The 17894-nt window shown below is 64.4% G+C and overlaps 2 protein-coding genes across 7 annotated transcripts in view; one reads left to right on the forward strand and one right to left on the reverse strand.

The window, feature by feature from the left end:
- The window catches only part of RARA (retinoic acid receptor alpha), a 64707-nt gene extending 59676 nt beyond the window's left edge, over positions 1 to 5031 (forward strand). For all 5 annotated transcript variants that reach the window (XM_075911574.2, XM_075911573.2, XM_075911575.2 and 2 more), the window contains 5 exons: positions 1328 to 1488; positions 2009 to 2185; positions 2330 to 2534; positions 2908 to 3066; positions 3422 to 5031. In XM_075911574.2, coding sequence (XP_075767689.1) covers positions 1328 to 1488; positions 2009 to 2185; positions 2330 to 2534; positions 2908 to 3066; positions 3422 to 3633 — 914 coding nt within the window. In that variant the 3' untranslated portion in view covers positions 3634 to 5031. The remainder of the gene's footprint in view (positions 1 to 1327; positions 1489 to 2008; positions 2186 to 2329; positions 2535 to 2907; positions 3067 to 3421) is intronic.
- Positions 5032 to 6817: 1786 nt separating this feature from the next.
- GJD3 (gap junction protein delta 3) lies at positions 6818 to 10129 on the reverse strand. Of its 2 annotated transcripts, none has more exons than XM_075911364.2 (2): positions 9953 to 10129; positions 6818 to 8254 (listed from the first exon to the last, which is right to left on the reverse strand). In XM_075911364.2, exons 1-2 carry the CDS (start codon positions 10051 to 10053, stop codon positions 7342 to 7344), a joined length of 1014 nt encoding a protein of 337 aa, XP_075767479.2. In that variant the 5' UTR covers positions 10054 to 10129; the 3' UTR covers positions 6818 to 7341. The 2 variants fall into 2 exon arrangements, with proteins under 2 accessions (XP_075767479.2, XP_089630181.1); XM_089774055.1 differs by lacking the exon at positions 9953 to 10129 and adding an exon at positions 9337 to 9492.
- Between the last annotated feature and the right edge of the window lie 7765 nt (positions 10130 to 17894).

Raw genomic sequence — 17894 nt, forward strand, 5'->3', positions numbered from 1 at the left:
GCCAGGGCAGGGGATTAGCAGAGGCCCCGGTGCGGCTGGCTCTGGGCCGTGCCCTGGAGCCGGTGCTGGGCGGATGATGAACGCCGTGTCATGGCGGCAATTTTCCCTTCCCGAATTGTCCCGGCATTTCTCTCCTCTCCACGTGATTGGATTTGCCGAGCGGACGTGAGTGATTCCCCGAGCCCCACTCCCCTCCCCCCAGCGGGCGGCCCTGAGCGATCGGCTGTCCCCGGCATCGGCGGCTGATGGCCCCGGCGCGTTTTAGAGTCGTGTGCACCGCGGCTGTTGGCTCCACTCGCCCCCAGCCCCACCCTCGGGGCTGCTCACCCCCCCCCCCACCTCCACACACACACTTTGCCCCTCCCCCTGCTTCTGCCTTGGGGGGCTGCTCACCCCACCCCCGATATTGCCCCAGCCTCCTGCCCGTCCTTCGGGGCTGCTGGCCCTGCCATCATTTTCTCCCTCAGGGCTATTTGCATCACCCCACCCCCCCGTATTGCCTCACCCCCAGCTCCCCAACACGCCCCGCCCCCTCCAGTGGCAGACTCCTTGTCCCTTGCTCCCCGTCCCCTGGGAGATGGGCTGTTCTGTGCAGGGCAGGGACACGCTGCGTTCGGGCGCCCGCCACGGGGCATCTGCCACTCGCTGCGTAGGGCTGGTCACGGCCTGGGTCTGGGCAGCCTGGTGTATCCCCGAGCCCGGGCACCAGGTTGTGCCGGGCCTGGCCAGCAGGGGGCAGTGTCTGGTTCTTGGGCAGCCCAGGGAGCATGGGATGGGGATACCAGGGGGCAGGGCTGGGGATACACAACAGGGCCCCCTCCCGGCTGGCTCTGGGCACCCGCCTGGCACAACGGGGCCCCGCTCCTGGCCAGGTCTGCAGACTTACGGGAGCATTTATTGGTCCTTTCCGTGGCTGGCCACCATGTACAACCCCCTTGCTAGGCCCAGCGAGGGCTCGGTCTCTAGGGCGTATTTGGGGTCCCCGTTCCGTGCCAGCGCGGGGATTCCCCGTCCCAGAATGTAGGAGACGGATGCTGAGCTGGGGCCAGGCAGGGCGCGTGGGGCTGAGCTGAGGTTGAGCTGATAACCATGTCACCGCACTCCCCATCTCCAAGCTGGCTTCTCTCCCTGCCCTGCCCCCGTGCTAAGGGCTGTGGGTCCTGATGCGCCCAAGGGCTGCGTCTGGTGCCCAGTACAGTCTGTGATGGCTGAGCGGTCAGAGCCAGGGCGTACCCGAGGGGCGACCCCACCTGTCCTTAGAAGGGGGGGTGCACTGAGAGGCATCGGGGCCGGCCTGCTCACCTGTCTGCCCGCTCCCCGCCCCCAGCTGTCCGGAACGACAGGAACAAGAAGAAGAAGGAGGCGCCGAAGCAGGAGTGTTCGGAGAGCTACATCCTCACGCCCGAGGTGGAGGATCTCATTGAGAAGGTGCGCAAGGCCCACCAGGAGACCTTCCCCGCCCTGTGCCAACTGGGCAAATACACTACGGTGAGTGCTCCGGCCTGTCCCGGCCCCTGGGAAGCGCTGGCACTGGGCACCGGCATGGCACCCACTGGGCTGCGGGTCGGGAGTGAGGGACAGAGACAGCTTGGGGATTGGCAGGGCCAGGGGAAGGGGGCTGGAGCTCCAGGGTGGGCAGGCTGCTTCTTGGCTCCTGTGCTGGCCTAGCGGTGAGCACGCTGTTTCCCCGCCCCCCCCAACATCCTTGAGGGTCCCACTTGCTCCTTCTTGGCAGGGGCTGTTCCCAGCCTGCTGCTGCCTTGTCCTCAGCTCTGGGAGGGGAGTGTAGCGTAATGGTCAGAGCAGGGGGCTGAGAGCTAGGACTCCTGTGTCCCTTGGACATCTTGCTTCCCTGTCCTGTACCTCAGTTTCCCCAGCGGTACAGTGCCCCCCCTCCCTCGTTAATTACCGGTAGGCATGGGCAGAGCGCCATTCGTGCCAGGCCGGGGGTGGGCCCCGCTGTGGGGCTGACTCCCTCCCGCTCACTGGGGCTGGCGCATCCCTGCAGAACAACAGCTCGGAGCAGCGGGTCTCGCTGGACATCGACCTGTGGGACAAGTTCAGCGAACTCTCCACCAAGTGTATCATCAAGACGGTGGAATTCGCCAAGCAGCTGCCTGGCTTCACCACGCTCACCATCGCCGACCAGATCACCCTGCTCAAAGCCGCCTGCCTCGACATCCTGGTGAGCCCCCCCCGCACCCCTGAGCCTGGGCACTGGGCTGGGCCGTGCCTGGCCAGCAGGGGGCAGTGTCCTTGGGCGGACCAGGGAGCTTGAGGTGGGGGGTGCCAGGGCCGGGGCTGCACTCAGACTGGCTCTGCCCGCTAGATCCTGCGGATCTGCACGCGCTACACGCCGGAGCAGGACACCATGACCTTCTCGGACGGCTTGACCCTCAACCGCACCCAGATGCACAACGCCGGGTTCGGGCCGCTCACCGACCTGGTCTTCGCCTTCGCCAACCAGCTGCTGCCGTTGGAGATGGACGATGCGGAGACCGGGCTGCTCAGCGCCATCTGCCTCATCTGCGGGGGTGAGAACCGGGGGGTGGGGGACTGGCAAGGGCCACCGTGCTGGGCACACGATGGGGGGGGACGAAGGTGCTGGGGGAGAGTGGGTTGAAGGGGTTAAAGTCTCCTATCCCTGTAATAGTTATTTGCAAACTCTGCCGTGTCCCGACGTGACCCCCCCCCCAATAATACAGCGGGGTGGGGGGGAAAGGGGGCTGATAGCCCCTCTCCGCTGTGGCTAGGCAGGGGAGCCTCGAGCCCTGCCCGACAGCGCCCCCTGGTGGGGAGCTGGGCGCTAGACTGGCTTTATGACTGGGAAGGGAGGGGGACACACTCAGCCCTTTGCGGCGGCTGGGGAGGGGCTCAGCCCCAGCGCTGACCCGCTCCCGCCCCCAGACCGCCAGGACCTGGAGCAGGCCGACAAGGTGGACAAGCTGCAGGAGCCGCTGCTGGAGGCGTTGAAGATCTACGTGAGGAAGAGGCGGCCGAACAAGCCCCACATGTTCCCGAAGATGCTGATGAAGATCACGGACCTACGCAGCATCAGCGCCAAGGGTGAGGGCCCGGCTGGGGGTGGGGCAGAGGGGGGAGAGGCTGGGGGGCCAGGGACTGGGGGTGGCCTTCTCCCTCCCTGCAGGCAGTGGAGTTTGGCCAGGGAGGGGCAGGTTTCTCCCCCCAGGCATGTGTGATGCTGGGGTGCAGGCTGAGCACACAGAGGTGACTCCAAGCAGCTCCCCCAGTGCACCCTGCACCCCCAAGGCGGACACCTGGTACCCCAGATTCTGTCCGGGTTCCTGGAAGGGGCCCAGTTCCGTCTCCTGTGGCGGGTCAGGCGGGGGTCCTGCATGAGCTCCCCGCCCCGGCTCGTGCTGCTCGTCTCCCTGCTGAGCTGTCCCCCCTCTGCCTGCAGGTGCCGAGCGGGTGATCACGCTGAAGATGGAGATCCCCGGCTCCATGCCGCCCCTCATCCAGGAGATGCTGGAGAACTCAGAGGGCATGGACACGCTGGGCGGGCAGCCAGGTGCCTCCCGCCTGAGCAGCCTGGCGCCGCCCCCTGGCAGCTGCAGCCCCAGCCTCTCGCCAAGCTCCAACAGAAGCAGCCCGGCCACCCATTCGCCATGATGCCGCCACCGGCGCCGGCGTCGGGATGCCGCTGCTAGTCTTTGCTGCCAGGCCCGAGGGCCGCATGGCGAGCCACGGAGGAGGGGGAGGAGGTGACGCCGCTGCGTGCCGCCCCCCCCTCCGCGCCCCGGCCCCTAGCCCGTTCCTGTCCGTACCAGCACACGCTGTGGCCGTGGCTTCCCCGTTGACTTGTGACGGACTCTGCTGTGGTCAGAACTGGATCCCGTGGGCCGTGCCGGGGGCCACAGGCTCCGCGGGGGGCGCTGAGCCCGCGCTGACATCAGCTGGGGCCGGTTTATGGACCCGCCTCCCCTCCCAGCCGGTGATGTTTGTACCCAGGTTGGAGCAAACCAGCGCCCAGCTCTCCCCCACGCTCACCCCCCCAGCGCGCTGTCGCAGGGGTCCGGCCCACGGCTGGGGGCGCCCCGCACCGATGTGAAGATGAAGTGTCTTTTGGTTGAGTTGCATTTCAAGTGTTTCCGGGGGGTTGGGGGGGAAGAGGGTCGGTTTGGGTAACGTTTGTTGTTTTTTAAAAATTTTCATGAGCAAAATCGATCAGCTGATAGTGGCCGTCACGCACCCCCTAGGACACCCCCGCCCCCCCCCTCCACACACACACACACGCCTGTCGTCACCAGCAAAACGAACAAAAATCCAATTCGCTTTTCAGGTAAAACCAGAAACACCCACCAGGAACCTGAGGCCGAGTCATTGCAAAGCCAGATTATATATCTATAAATAGCTATAAATATCTATAAATACCTTTGAAAAACTTTGTAAAAGTCGGGAGGGGTTTTTAGAGACGTGCTGCGGTTGGCGGGGGGGAGGGTCACGGTTCTGGATGTGAAGAGGGGTGGGGGTGGGGCTCCACACAATTTATTATTATTAAATTTTTTGTTGTTGTTGAGATTTTGACTTTGGAATCTCTGGGGAGAAGCTGAAAGAGGAAGAAAAACAAACCAAAGGAGAGTCCCCCCCATTCCAGCCTAGGCTACCCCCCCATGGTCCCCCCTCCCCCCATGTACGCAAGAGGTTTTTGTTTTCTGAGATCCACACCCCCCTGACAGGACACACCACGGGGCGGTAGAGGGCTGTTTGATTTGAAGCACGTTTCTTAGAGGAGGGGAACCAGCGCCCCCCCCCCCAAATCTGCTGGGGGCACATGAAGGCTACCCATGGACATGTTGCAGGGCCTGGGGGGTTCTGCATGAGGGATTGGGGGGAGGGCTGCTCCTCATACACCTGCCAAGCAGGGGGGGGGCAGAGCTGAGCCTGGCATTGGCAAAACTGTCCTGTTAGCCCCCCACAGGGGGTCCCCCACACGTGTGGACGTGCCTAGTGCCCTGGCCGCCCCCGGCCCTGCCCCACATGATCCAGCCGGGCCCCTGGGGAGAAGATGCTGCTGCCATCTCCGTCCCTGCCCCGTGAGGGAGGCCAGGCTGCGGGGACGAAGGGCAGTAGTTCTACCTGCTGCTGCCCCCTTCCCACCTCCGCTGGCCTGGGCACAGGGCTTAGTCTGTTAGATGCTGGTGGCCAGAGGAGGCCTGTCCCTGGTGATTCTCCCTCCCGCCCCACACACCACGTGCCCTGTGACTGCCATGCAGGGGGGTGGGAGGAGCTCTGGCAGCAGTGGGGGGGGCCTGTGGAGAGGGAGGGGCACTGGCAGCAGTGGGGGGTGGGGAGGGGCACTGGCAGCAGTGGGAGTGGGGGATGTAGGTGTGGGCAGAGGGAGGGGCACTGGCAGCAGTGGGGGAGGTAGGGGCGGGCAGGGGGCTGTGGAGAGGGAGGGGCACTGGCAGCAGTGGGGGGTGGGGAGGGGCACTGGCAGCAGTGGGGGAGGTAGGGGCGGGCAGGGGGCTGTGGAGAGGGGGCTCTGGCAGCAGTGGGGGTGGGAGAAGTAGGGGTGGGGACGGGGCTGTGGAGAGGGAGGGATGGTGGCAGTGCGGGGGCGGGGGCAGTTCATGGCACTCGCACATTAACTCTGTGGCAGCCTGGGGAGAGGGCCACTGTCCCAGAGCGCATTTGCACTGGGGGGGGGGTCTGCCCACAGGGTGGGGGATGTGTTTCCATAGCACTACCCCCCACCCTCACAAAGCTGGGGTCCTGCCAGCCTGGGCAGATGGGCCCACTTGGGGTGCTCCACCCCCACCTCCCTCCCCTAGCCCAGCTGGGCTCCCTGCACAGCTGAGCCAGTAGCAGGTGGGGCTGGAAGCAGAGCAGGACAGACTGAGACCCTGGTTTGTAAGGGATGGGGTGGGGGTCACCCGGAGAGCAGGGAAGTAGCTGTGGTCCTCAGCTGAGACATGGGGGGGAGGGATCCACAAGTCAGTGGGTGTTTGTGGCCCGCTCACCAGACCCTGCTGGGAAAGTGACTGGCGAGCGTCCCACATGGGGGAGGGCCAGGTGTGTGCACAGGGAGATCCAGCACCGGCAGAGACCGGCCGGGCAGAACCTGCTCCCGGTGCTGGGTTCTCCTGGGCCTGCTGTTCTAGGCGCTGGGCACTAGGGGGTGGTGATGCTGCAATTCACCCCTCCCCCCAGCAATCTGGTTGTCCCCTCCTGCTTCTGGGCAGCCTGGTTTCCCCCCCTCCCCCTCTCCCCGACATATGAATGCACCTGCAGCTTTACAGCTGGGGAAACTGAGGTATAGCATGGTGCCCCCCCCCCCCCCACGCTGCGCCCTGGACAGAACCCCAGAGTCCTGCTTGGGCACTGGGCTGGCCATGAGAGGGTTAATGGGGGAGGGGGCTCTGATGCAGGATCTAGGGGGTGGGCTTGGTGTGTTTCTTTTCCACTAACCTCTGGGCGCGGCCCTACCCTCCCACAACAGGAAACAGGCGACAGGGGAACATGGCCCCCAGCCAGCCCCTGGCTCCTGCCCCCTGCCCCCTGCATGGCAGCACAACAGCCACATGTGCCCTGCCCCACTGCGCTGCCCCAGGCAGCAGATCAAAGCACCGAGTGATTAATGGGAACCCCAGCACATGCCCTACCAGTGCCCCTCACACCCGACCTGCAACCCTGCCTCCCCCAGCTCAGCCAGTGCCCGAGCCTCTGCTATCCCAGCCCTGGGCTCCCCCCACCCCCCGCGTTTTGCTGATGCCCCTCACGCCTGACCTGCAGCCCCCCCAGCCCTGCCCCCACCGCTCTGCTGGTGACGGTACCGACCTTGCTCACAAAGAACCAGTTTGCCTCTTTTTTTTAATTAAAAAGTTTCCTTATGCTCAAAAAAGTATCAAAAGTGGGTGGACGGCGAGGCCGTTTCACCCGGTCCCAGAGCCCCCCCATCCCCACTTCCCGGCTTCGCTATCCGTCTTGTCCCCTGGCTGAGCAGCAGGCAGAGGGGCGGGGTCTGTTGGGCCTCCATTTGGAAGCCTCCACCAGCCGGCATGAGCCCCCAGCTCTCCCACGTGCCAGCCACTGCTAACCCCTGGGCAACACTGTCACTCCCTGTAGCAGCCGCGACGAGACCCAGGTCAGTCCCCTGCAGCGCGCGACAGGCAGGCAGCTTGCCGCAAGGCTGTAGAGGGCAGACACGGACCCCAGGCCCGTGGGGCACAGCCGGCCGGTTGCTGGGGGCACGTGAAGCTGCAGCAGCCCCGTCCCCGAGGGCTGAGAACAGCCCATTCAGGCCGCTGGTGTCACCGCAGCCCTGCTGAGCGGAGGGCCTGGCGACGGGCATCAATGGAGCTGGGCCGCAGCCCCTGCCTAGACCATCAAATCGGTCCTGGCTGCGGCGCGGGCGGCCTTGCTGCTCTCGGAGGGGGCTGGGGGCTGGAACGGGGCCGAGGGGCCGTAGTGGTTGGGGACGCCGCAGGCTGCCCCCTTGGCGCCCCTCTCTCCCGGGGGGGGCAGGAAGTGCTGGCACTGCTCGTGGGCCTGGTTGGACCAGTTCTCCTGCTGCTCGTAGGATGCGGCGGGGACGGCCGGGGGCTCGGCAGCGGCCCGGCTCTGGCACCGGGCCTTGGCCAGCAGGTGGGCCAGCTCCACCAGGCTGAGCAGCATGGAGACCACGCCCACCGTGAAGTAGAAGTAGATGAAGATGGTTTTCTCGGTGGGCCGGGACACGAAGCAATCCACCTGGTGGGGGCAGGGCGGGCGCACGCAGACGAAGTGCGGCTCCACCCGGAAGCCGTAGAGCAGCCACTGGCCCACCAGGAAGCCAGTCTCGGCCAGGATGCGCATGGCCACGTTGGCCAGGTAGAAGCTGCGGACGTGGTGGCTGCGCTGGCTGGGCTGCAGCCGGGGCGGGGGCACGGGGCCGGGGCCGCCGCCCTCGGCCCCCTCCAGCTTGGCGCCCTGGTGCATGGCGTAGATGACGAAGAGCAGGGCCGGGGCGGAGAGCACCACGATGTGGAAGACCCAGAAGCGGTAGTGGGAGATGGGGAAGGCCTTGTCGTAGCAGACCTGCTTGCAGCCCGGCTGCAGCGTGTTACAGGCGAACTCCTCCTGCTCGTCTTCGAAGACGTCGCTGCCCACCGTGGCCAGGATGAGGATGCGGAAGATCAGCATCACCACCAGCCAGAACCGGCCCACCATGGGCGAGTGCTCCTGCACCGCATCCAGCAGGGAGCTCAGGAAACTCCACTCGCCCATGGCTAGGGCCAGGGTGGGGGCCGCGCTGTGGGAACAGCACCCGTTAGAGCTGGGGCCGGCTGCCCACTGCCTCCCCCCCCACACACTGCTCCTCACTGCCCACTGGATTCGGCGGCACCAGCCCGAGATGCCCCCAGCTGGACGCGGAGCCGGTGCCCTGGATGCAAGGGGGCAGGACGGAGGCTGAGCCAGCCACACCTTAGAGCTGCTCCCAGCTGCCCACTGCCCACCCTCCCGCCTTCCGCTCCTCTCTGCCCACTGGAGCCAAGATCCGGTGGCACCAGCCCGAGATGCCCCCAGCTGGCCGTGGAGCCGGTGCCCTGGCCGTGGAGCCGGTGCCCTGGCCGCGAGGGTGCAGGACAGGGAGGCCGAGCTGGGCCCACCTCTGTGCTGCTGACTCCCGGGCCGCGCTGGATGACACTCTGGGCACAGGGTGAGGAGCTGCCGGGGCCTCTACAGCGGCAGGGATGGGCAGGAAGGACTCTCGGGGCCAACCCCCGCCCCACCTGTGGGTCAGGGCTCTGCTCCCTCCTGCGATGCCACCCCCGCCCCAACTTCAGCCAAGTTCCACCTCCCCCGCCACTCGCCACCCGCCCGGGCACCTGGGCACCGGCCTGGCCAAGGACACAGGGGCTGCTCTGCTTGGCCTCGCAGGGCTGGTGCCGGGGGGCTCCCCCACACTGAGAGCCAAGGGGCTGGAGGCGGAGCAGACCCCCGGCCTGGGGAGCCCCGTTCCTGCCAGCTCAGGCCTGGCCCCGGCGCCCCCCAGGGCCTGGCAGGGGGGCCAGCGGGACCCCATGGCCCGGCCCGGCCCAGCTGTGCCTAACGCCGGGGGCAGCGAGGCTGGAGCCCCCCTCCCCCCCGTGCGCATCCTTGCAGCCCCGGGGAGCCCGGGGAGAGCTGCCCCCCAGCTGGGCTTTGGGGGTCACGGGGGGGATTCACACGTGTCCCGAGTGGTGCCAGCCTGGGACAGCGGCAGCCCCCCCCCCCCCAGCCTGGGGCAGGACTCGCCCCCCACCCGCCAGGGCTGCATGTGGGGACGGACTCGGGGTCTGGCCCAGGGGGGGCCCAGCCTCCCCTCCCCCAGCCCCCCAGCGCGGGCGGTACCTGCAGGCAGGGGCTGGTGGCGGGGCCGCGTCCCGAACCCCGCTCGGCGCAGGCTGCCCCGGGCTCTCGCATTGTCCGGACTCGGGACTCTCCCAGCAGCTCCGCCTGGAGCCTCTTAAAGGCACAGCGCAGCCCCGCCGGGCAGCCCCCTCCCCCTCCGCCGTGGGGTGCCCCACAGCCTCTGTGCCCGCCGCCTGCGAGCCCCTCCCCCCGGTGGCTGGGGGTGGGGGGACGGCCAGGGGGCACCCCCAGGGCACAGGCCCATGGCGGGGGAGGGGGGGACAGACTGCCCCCCATACTGTGTAGGGCTGTGCCCAAGGGCCCCGGCAGGCAGGCAGGGGATGGGGGCCCATGGGGGAAGCTGGTGAGCAAGAGGGGAACGGGGGCTGCCCTGCGACGGGCATGAGGGGCACAGAGTCACCTCCAGTGCCCCGTCTCCCGCACCCAGAACCCCTGAGTAGCCCCCCAAAGTCCCAATCCCCAGACAAGTCCCCCCCACCATATTTCCCAGAACCTCTGCCCTGCCCCATGCCCACTACCCAGAATCCCCCGGGCCCTGCACCCCCTTCCCGGCCAGGCTACCCCCCCCCCCCCCCCCCCGCATCCCTGCACTAACCTTGCAGGCCCAGCTTCTGAAGACAGGCTGCGGGCGGGGCGACAGGATGCGCTGGGTCCCAGGGCCGGCGTCCTGCTGGCGCTGGAAAGCCCCTGCCCCATGGGAGAGCTGCACCCGGCTGCGTCCTGAGCCCCCAGCCCATGACCCGTCCTGGACTCGCGCCCAGCCCTGCAGTTCCGCCCTGGAGTTTCGGCTGGTTTCGTTTTCCTCCCAGGCAGGAGCAGCTGGGGCCTGGCAGGACTCGCGGGGGGTGCGGATGGGGGGGATAGACGGCCTGGAGCATTGGGCCCAAACCGCGGCCTGCCCATGTGGGCACCGTGCCCGGAGCCGCGCGGTCAGATCACAGGGCCGGGGAGCCACGGTAAAGCCTGTGCCCCCGTCCCACAGGCTGCTCCCCCTCCCATGGGGCCCTGCCCTCAGGAGCAGCTGGTCCTTTGCAGCCACCCCATGGGGCCCCGGGCCATGCCCCCACATGGCGGCTGTGGCCAGAGGACCCCAGTGATTCCTGGGCTAGTGGGCAGGCTGGCAGCTGCAGGGGAGTGGGCTGGGCAGCCAGAACACACAGACTCCCCAGCCCTGCCTCCACAGCCCAGCTGGGATCACTGGCTTGGCAGGCCAGGGGCGCCCAGCCTCCCAGCAAGCAGGGACAATCGCCAAGCCCGGTCCCTGGCACGTGCAGGGGCTGGCAATTCCCTGCCCTGAGCATTGGCCCGGTTGCTGGTCCAACCCGCCCACCATGCGACTGTGGCTGGGGGTTACCCCAGAGTGCAGCCTAGAACGCTCCTGCAGGGCAGGGCCCGAATGCCCCAGTCTGAGGCCTTGCCACCCCCGTAGTGCCCACAGCCAGCTCAGCTGGAACCGAGCTCCAAGGCCAGACCTGTGTCCCAGCCCCATGCCTGGGGGAGGCCAACCATCACACAGGGAACCCCCCCCCCAACACCTTTGCCCTCGGTGCCTGACACTGGTCTCACCCTGGCGCCCGGCCCTGTGCTGCCTCCCCACTGGCCGACAGGTTCTGTGCCCACTTCCTCCTGGCGGGGAGCCCCAGGGTTGCAGCTTCCTTTCATGAGCACCCAGGTACCCCATCCCCTGGTCAGCGTCCCCCTCACGCAGCCAGCCCTGCAGTCTTGCCTCCCTAGCGTGGTCAGAGCCTGGGTGGGGGACAGGCGGAGAGCCAGTTCTTGTTCCAGCTTGGGGTGCAGGATGGGGGCTAATGAGCCAAAGTGGGGACAAGGCTGGGCCAGGACTCCTGAGTTCTATGCCAGACACTGCCACTCACTGGCCGTGGGAGCCTGGGCAGGCTGTGTCGCCAGCTCCGTGCCTCAGTTTCCCCCGTGTAAAACGGGGATTGCTGAGCCAGGGGGTGGGGGTGAGGAAATGGTGAACAATTCTGCACCTTGCAGTAACTCTGGCATGGGGCCAGGCTGTGGTCGCCCCCTCCCCCGCCCCTCACTAATTCAGACGCCCTGAAAAGGCTGCCCACAAAGCAGCCAGAGGCCGGGGCTCAGAGCTGCCACCAGAGGAGCTGGTCTATGAGGGCGAGCGTGCTCATGGGGATCCCCTGCAGGGCCTGCTGGGCAGGGGGCTTCAGGGCTCTGGCCCCCCTGCGAGGCGGCATGCCGGCACTGCCTTGCCAACGTCAGGTTTGGGGTGCCCCTGGCACCGGGCAGCAGACAGGCCAGTGAAGCCTCGGGGGCAGGCAGTGGGCACCGAAGCAAGGCCAGGAGACGCTGTGCAGCCCAAGGGCCCCTGCGACACACACGGCCCGGGAGCCACACGGGTGCCTGGCCAACGCCTTGGCTGGAGGATGTGGGGCCCCCCGGGGCTGGCATGGGGGTGGCGACTGAGGCCAGGGCACCTCTCTGGGTGAGTCCAGCCTAGTGGGGCCTGTGCGAGGGAGGGCTCTGTGGGCGTCCCGGTCCAGGCCAGCTGCTGGGCCGTGCTCCGCGGTGGGCTGATTTCCCAGAAGGCTTCCCCTGCGGCCCCTGTTGTTTGTGCCGCGTTCGCCACTAAACAGGAAATACTCCTAATGCCTGATTATGCGGCCGCAGGAAGAGACGCTTTCCCTGTCTCGTTCACATGGCTTCTCCCAGCCCCCAGCCTGCCCCGGCTTCACCCTGACCTAGAGCCGCCTCCTGGGAACGCGTGTGCAGCGTGACCCTCCTTTAGTCACGGCCCTCTGGGCCGTGGCCCCGCGAGCGCACACGTGGTTCCCCTGGGAAGCCGCCGCGTCCCAATTGACGTCACCCGGATGGGAACCAGGACGCTCAGGCCCTAGTCCCAGCTCCGCCATCAACTTGCTTCGTGGCCTTGGAGGAGCCATGTTGCTCCGTGACTCAGTTTCCCCACTTGCAACTGATGTGCTCTCCGGCAGTGCCTTTCCACGGTGCCGCGTTCCTCTCCAGGCACGCTGCCCCTGCCCCCTGTGCCTCAGTTTCCCCATCCAAAATGGCTTTAACCTGTCACCCTGTGAAGCTTAATTCGTGTTTGTGACATGCTGGCAGGACCAGGCTACCTCGCTTCAGCTCTGGGGGCCAGTTTCCCTTCAGCACTGGGGGAGGCCATGCTGGTGCAGCTGTATATATGCAGCGTCTAGCAGGGAGGGGAGCTAGTGGAACCGGGGCCAGGCGCCTTCCCTGAGCGAGGCATGTGGCGCCCGGAGCCCGACAACCACGACTCCTGGAGTTTCTGTAGCACTCAGCCCCTTAAATAGACAGCCCCCTCGGCGGGGACGTGCGGGAGACGTTCTCCAGAGCCCGGCAGTGGAAAATCTGACAGCGCTTTCCACACTTGACTGTCTTCCAATAAACACTTCACTTCCACTGATAGGCTCCCAGCAGGCCGCTGGCTCCTTGGCCCCTGCCTGCACACCAGCGCTGGGCTGGGCTGGATTAAAAGCCCAGGGACCAGTGGGTGGACGGGCTGTGACTTTCACGCCGGGCGCTATAATGTAGCTGTGATAGTGCAGCTAAACTCAATGGGACACATTACGGGGGGGGGGGGGGGGGGGGGGCGTGTCTAGCCAATCAGAAGCTGCCGCCCCTGATGGAGTCTGGCCTTGGAGCAAAACAAAGCCCTGAAATGTCTTACCCCATCTCACCCAGCATTCCAGCCACTGCCTGCAACAGGCCACAGCGCCCTGCGGGTGGTAGGAAATCAATCTGTCTTGGGCAGCTCGGCCAAATAAATAGCCACGCCCCTTTCGAACTGGAGGGGGGGGCTGGCGAGTTTCGAGGGCCCAGTTCGGCACAGGTCAGTGGCACCTCTCTGGACACGGGGAGGGTCCAGCGCAGCTCCGCCAGCGCTCCCCGTAAGGTGGGTGGGTGTGGCTACCTGCGGTGCACATTCTCACAGGCCTTGGTGCACGTACAAATTATTCTGTACATGGAGAGGAAAAATCTGCAGCTGGCCTGAAGAGATTGGGGGGGACATTGATCTCCGCAGCAATGGAGCCACCCGCATGGCAGTTCCAGGAGGCAGGAAATAGCTAACCCAGGGCCCCCTCTTCCTGAGTGCGTGCTGGGAGGGAGTCGCACCTGTTACCCGGCAGCATCACTCAGAGAGCTCGGGCTGGTGCAACCGCAGTCTGGGCTGCATCTGGCAGGGGCGAGGCCCTATGACGGGGGCTATTTTAACCGCAGCTTCTCAGAGGCTGGACCTGCCGCTGGCTCCTCCTGGCCTGGCAAAGCAGAACTGCTGGCCAGGGTAGCCACTGCGGGGATGTGCCAGCCTCCAGCTCTTCTCCCCAGAGAACAACCGGGCCCTGCCCTACTCAGAAGCCCATCTCCCGCTGCACTCGGATGCTAATGGCTGGAGCCAGGCACTGAGCTGTGAGACTGTGGGCTCCTATTAGCCCTTCAGAAGCAGCACGCAACCTGCACATCAGAATGAGTCCAATCCCTGCCCCAACCGGCAAACACCAAACAAATGAGGACGTGTTATTCCTTGTCATAACAGAAAGACTAGGGGGCTCGGTAAATGAACTGACGAGGCAGCAGGTTCAAAGCAAACCAAAGGAAGCCTTTCTTCACACACAGCACAGGCCATCTGTGGAACTCCTCGCCAGAGGATGTTGGGAAGACCAGGACTGTAACAGGGTTCAGAAGAGAGAGAGATAAATTCATGGAGGGTGGATCCATCAATGGCTATGCAGCAGGGCTGGTGTCGCGAGACTCTGTTTGCCAGACGCTGGGCGACAGACTGGATTGCTGGGGCACTTGGCATTGGCCATTGACAGAAGATAGGACGCAGAGCTAGATGGGCCGCCCCAGTGTGGCCGTTCTCATGGGTACAGTGGTTGCAACGAGGCCCGACTGAGGCTGCAAAGCCTTTCTTGTGCATGCTGGTGCATGGGGGGGGGTGGAAGGGCGAGTGGGCGTCTCCCCCCCCCCCCCAGGGTGCTGGCGGTTAGACGATTATGATGCGGCATCATTGCACTGGGCCTTGCACGTACCGGGTGGCGCCAGTCCCTGCTCCGAGCACGCCCACGTTAGCCACCATAGACACGGCTGGGAGGCACAAGGGGCCTTGAGCAGGGACGATGAGGCTGAAGGTCGCTCGGCTGATGGGTGGCATCTCCAGGCGCGCCCAGGGCCCTGCCACACCTGGCGGTGTAGCTGAGCCGCCCTTAGCACTTTATAGTCAGCCCCACCCAGCGGCGAGACCTTTCCTCCCGCGCCTTGTGCTCGCAGGCGCGGCTCGGCGCACGGGGCTGCGGCGCAGGGTGCTGTCCTGCAGAGCACGCCGCCCTGCACCCCTCCTGCCGTGACTATTTCTACGGGGGGGAGGGGCCGGGCTGGCATTTCCCCTCACACAAGGCCTGTGATAACAACGCTTATCTCTCCTGGCGCATGTTCATCCTTCCCGTGCTGCTCCCCACCCTGGGGGGGCTCCCACTGCTACGCCCCACGCGCTGCCTATCGCCCACTGACTTCCCACATGACAGTCACAGGCCCCATGCGGGGATCCGGCCCACCCCTTATCTCGGCTGCTCCCTGCAGCCAGCCCCAGTGCCGCTCCGCCCCGTCCCACGGCCGACACGCACCAGCCCGGGGCAGCCTTCCGGGGCCTGAGGAGAAAGCAGCTTTGGCAGGGCTTGTCGGCCGACCCCACGCCAGGCAGCGCGGTTCGTGCGCAGGGATGCTCAGCTCGCAGCGCAAAGCAGGAAGCCTCGCGGGTTCACGCCATTTTAAACAGGGCCAACTGGCGGCCCAGGCATTTTCTACGATCACACAGACCCTACTGGGCCCCATGCGCTATGGGACCACGGTTGAGCCACCCTCAGCAAAGCCCTTTCCCTTTGCCGCGGCCTGCCGGCTGAGCAGGGGCGGGGCACGGAGCCGGGCGTGGCGCCACCCTCCACGTGTGACGTTACTGGATTGTGAGAGGTCTTCCCAGCGCATTGTTGTACCCAGTGGCCACAAACCACGCAACACGCTGGCTACGTGAGGGGTCTAAAACGTATGGGGGGGCTGGTTAGGATGGCGCTATTGGTGGCCATGCCTCATTTTGTACTTGAACATCAGCTGTGTCCATATTTCAAACGCCAGGCCATTCCTCCCCCTCAGAGCAGCCAACAGGCGGTTCGGGTTGATTGGCCCGGCAAGGAACATTCAACAGGCAAGGATGCTTGAGCGGTACCAAATGCACTGCCTGGATTTCCTTCTGGAACGGTGGCCCTGGTGTCTGGCTCTTAGGGCTCGTCTGCACTGCCTCTTTTTGGTGGCAGTGGCAATGCAAATGAATGGCTCATTAGCTTCATTTGCATATTCTCTTCCAATGCGTTTTGCAGAAGAGGTTGTTGCGCAACAAAAAAAAACAGTGTAGACGGGCCCGTTTGGTGCAAAAAAAAAACCCCTTTTGCGCAAGACCCTGTAAACCTCCTTTTTTGAGGAATACGGGTTCTTGCGCAAAAGGGCTTTTTTTGCGCAAACTGTCCCCATCTACACTGCGCGGTGCCAGCCCCAGGCACACAGTGTGTGGGCAGCCCTGAGCACGTGGTACATGCGTGGCTCCACCCCCAAAAGCGTGGCACTTGAATGGCCCCACCCCCGGGTTCCCGGCAGCCATGAAAGTTTGGGGACCACTGTTCTAGAGGGCTGGCTAACAACGTGCTCTTTGGGTCAGATCGGAGTTATAAAGTGACCTGGGAAAGGGGCCAGTCCTTGGAGAGCAGATGAACCTGTTCTGGTTTCCGTAACCACTCGTCAGTCTAAGCAGTGGTACTGGTGGTGGCACAAAGAACAGGGGTGTCTAAGCTGTGTGTGACCTCTAGCCAGTGTGGCGAATAGAAATGCTCTTTGTGACTGGTTTGGTGCCTTAGGGGGAGGACCTCCCCCCGGCCTGCCTCAAAGCGATTTGCCCTGACTTGACACACACATTACAACACAGCAGCGGAGACGTGAAGGAAAAGACAAGGCTGAACTCCGACCCCATTCCAGGCTGATGATGGGCCCTTGCATCCATTCTTGGCTCTAACCCAGCACCAGCCGCAGCTGTTTGAGGGAGCCGGAGGCATGTAGGAAAGCAGGATGTTCACTCTCAGCCACTCCAGTTGAAGATGAAGCTGCTGCAATCAGTGCTTGGGGGATACTGGTGCCGCTAAGGCCCTGCCTACAGCAAGTGAGATGGTCTGTTTGGGGCTGGGCCGGGCCCACGCTGCAGTAGACATTGAGCGGCTCAGACTTGGGGAAGCAGTTGAACTGTGGGGGCAGAACCACTAGCCTGGACCAGGCAAGGTCAAGTGAATCCCCATGCAACTGGGCTGGCTCTCGCCCCGTGGGCCCTGAGAAAGATCATCCATTTCTTTGAGAATTCACAGCAGCAGCCTAGGTGAAGTCTCCACTTTCCCAGAATCAGCCTGGCCACAAAGCTCCCCCCCAGCTCCCTTTTTCCAAGGGGCAGCGAGATGGGCAGCCACACACATGCTCAGCATGTAGCAGCAGGCCTGGCTTCTGAGCCACTGGCTATGCTCCAACCGGCCAGTCAGGCTATGCTGGCCCCGGTGCCGTGGCTGGGTGAAGACTGCAGCACTCTTGGACCCACATGGCAACTGTGGAAGAAGCTACCGAAGGATTTACTGGTAGAATGGAGCAACAGCGGAGCAGCTCAATGGGAGAATCTTTTCAGAGGAAGAGCATTTCAAGGGCTCCACCAACACTTAATGTCCCAGCTGAGCAGAGACCCGGTGTTCTACTCCACAAGGCACTCTCGGGCAGCCTACCGTTTTTGGGACAACTTTCTTCCCTGATCCTTCCCTTGGATCCAATCGTTCTATTTATACAGCTCCCAGGGGTACTCGACCTGCTCCAGGCCAAATGCAGGGTCTCTTAAAACACGGATTCAGCTCCTTCGGAGCCCACTGCCACCCCATCCACCAGTCATGGCCAGGGCTGTTTGGGACCCACCATTGAATGACTTAGAGGCCCTGGAGGTTTTTTGCCTTCATCTGTAGCATGGGGTACAGATCACAGCCAGAGGATTCTCTGCATCTTGGGGTCTTCAAAGTATTTGAAGGTTTCAGTAGCTGAGATATAGGTGAGAGGATTATTCTAAGAGGGGTGGGTGAGATTCTGTGGCCTGCGTTGTGCAGGGGGTCAGACTAGATGATCATAATGGTCCCTTCTGACCTTAAAGTCTATGACAAGACCGAGGCCAGGCTGGGCAATTCACTGCAGAAAGCAGCAGCAAGGACACAATTTGCATGGTGCTCGAGAGCACTAGGCACCAAAGACTGATAGTTGGGCCAATGAAGCCATTGAGATCTGGTGCCTGGAGGCAGAGAAAGGGGGTGAGGGCTTCATTAGAAGTGATTCAGTGTCTCCAAGCCCTTAGCTTATGCCTAGACAATGCTGTGGATTTTGGGATTCCCATCTATGTGAAAAGCAGCAGCACAGAGCCAAGGCCCCCCTGAAACACCATGATCAGCGCTACTGAGCAAAAC

Source organism: Pelodiscus sinensis, chromosome 29 (genome assembly GCF_052426305.1).
Source record: "Pelodiscus sinensis isolate ZL-2025 chromosome 29, ASM5242630v1, whole genome shotgun sequence".
NCBI lineage: Eukaryota > Metazoa > Chordata > Testudines > Trionychidae > Pelodiscus > Pelodiscus sinensis.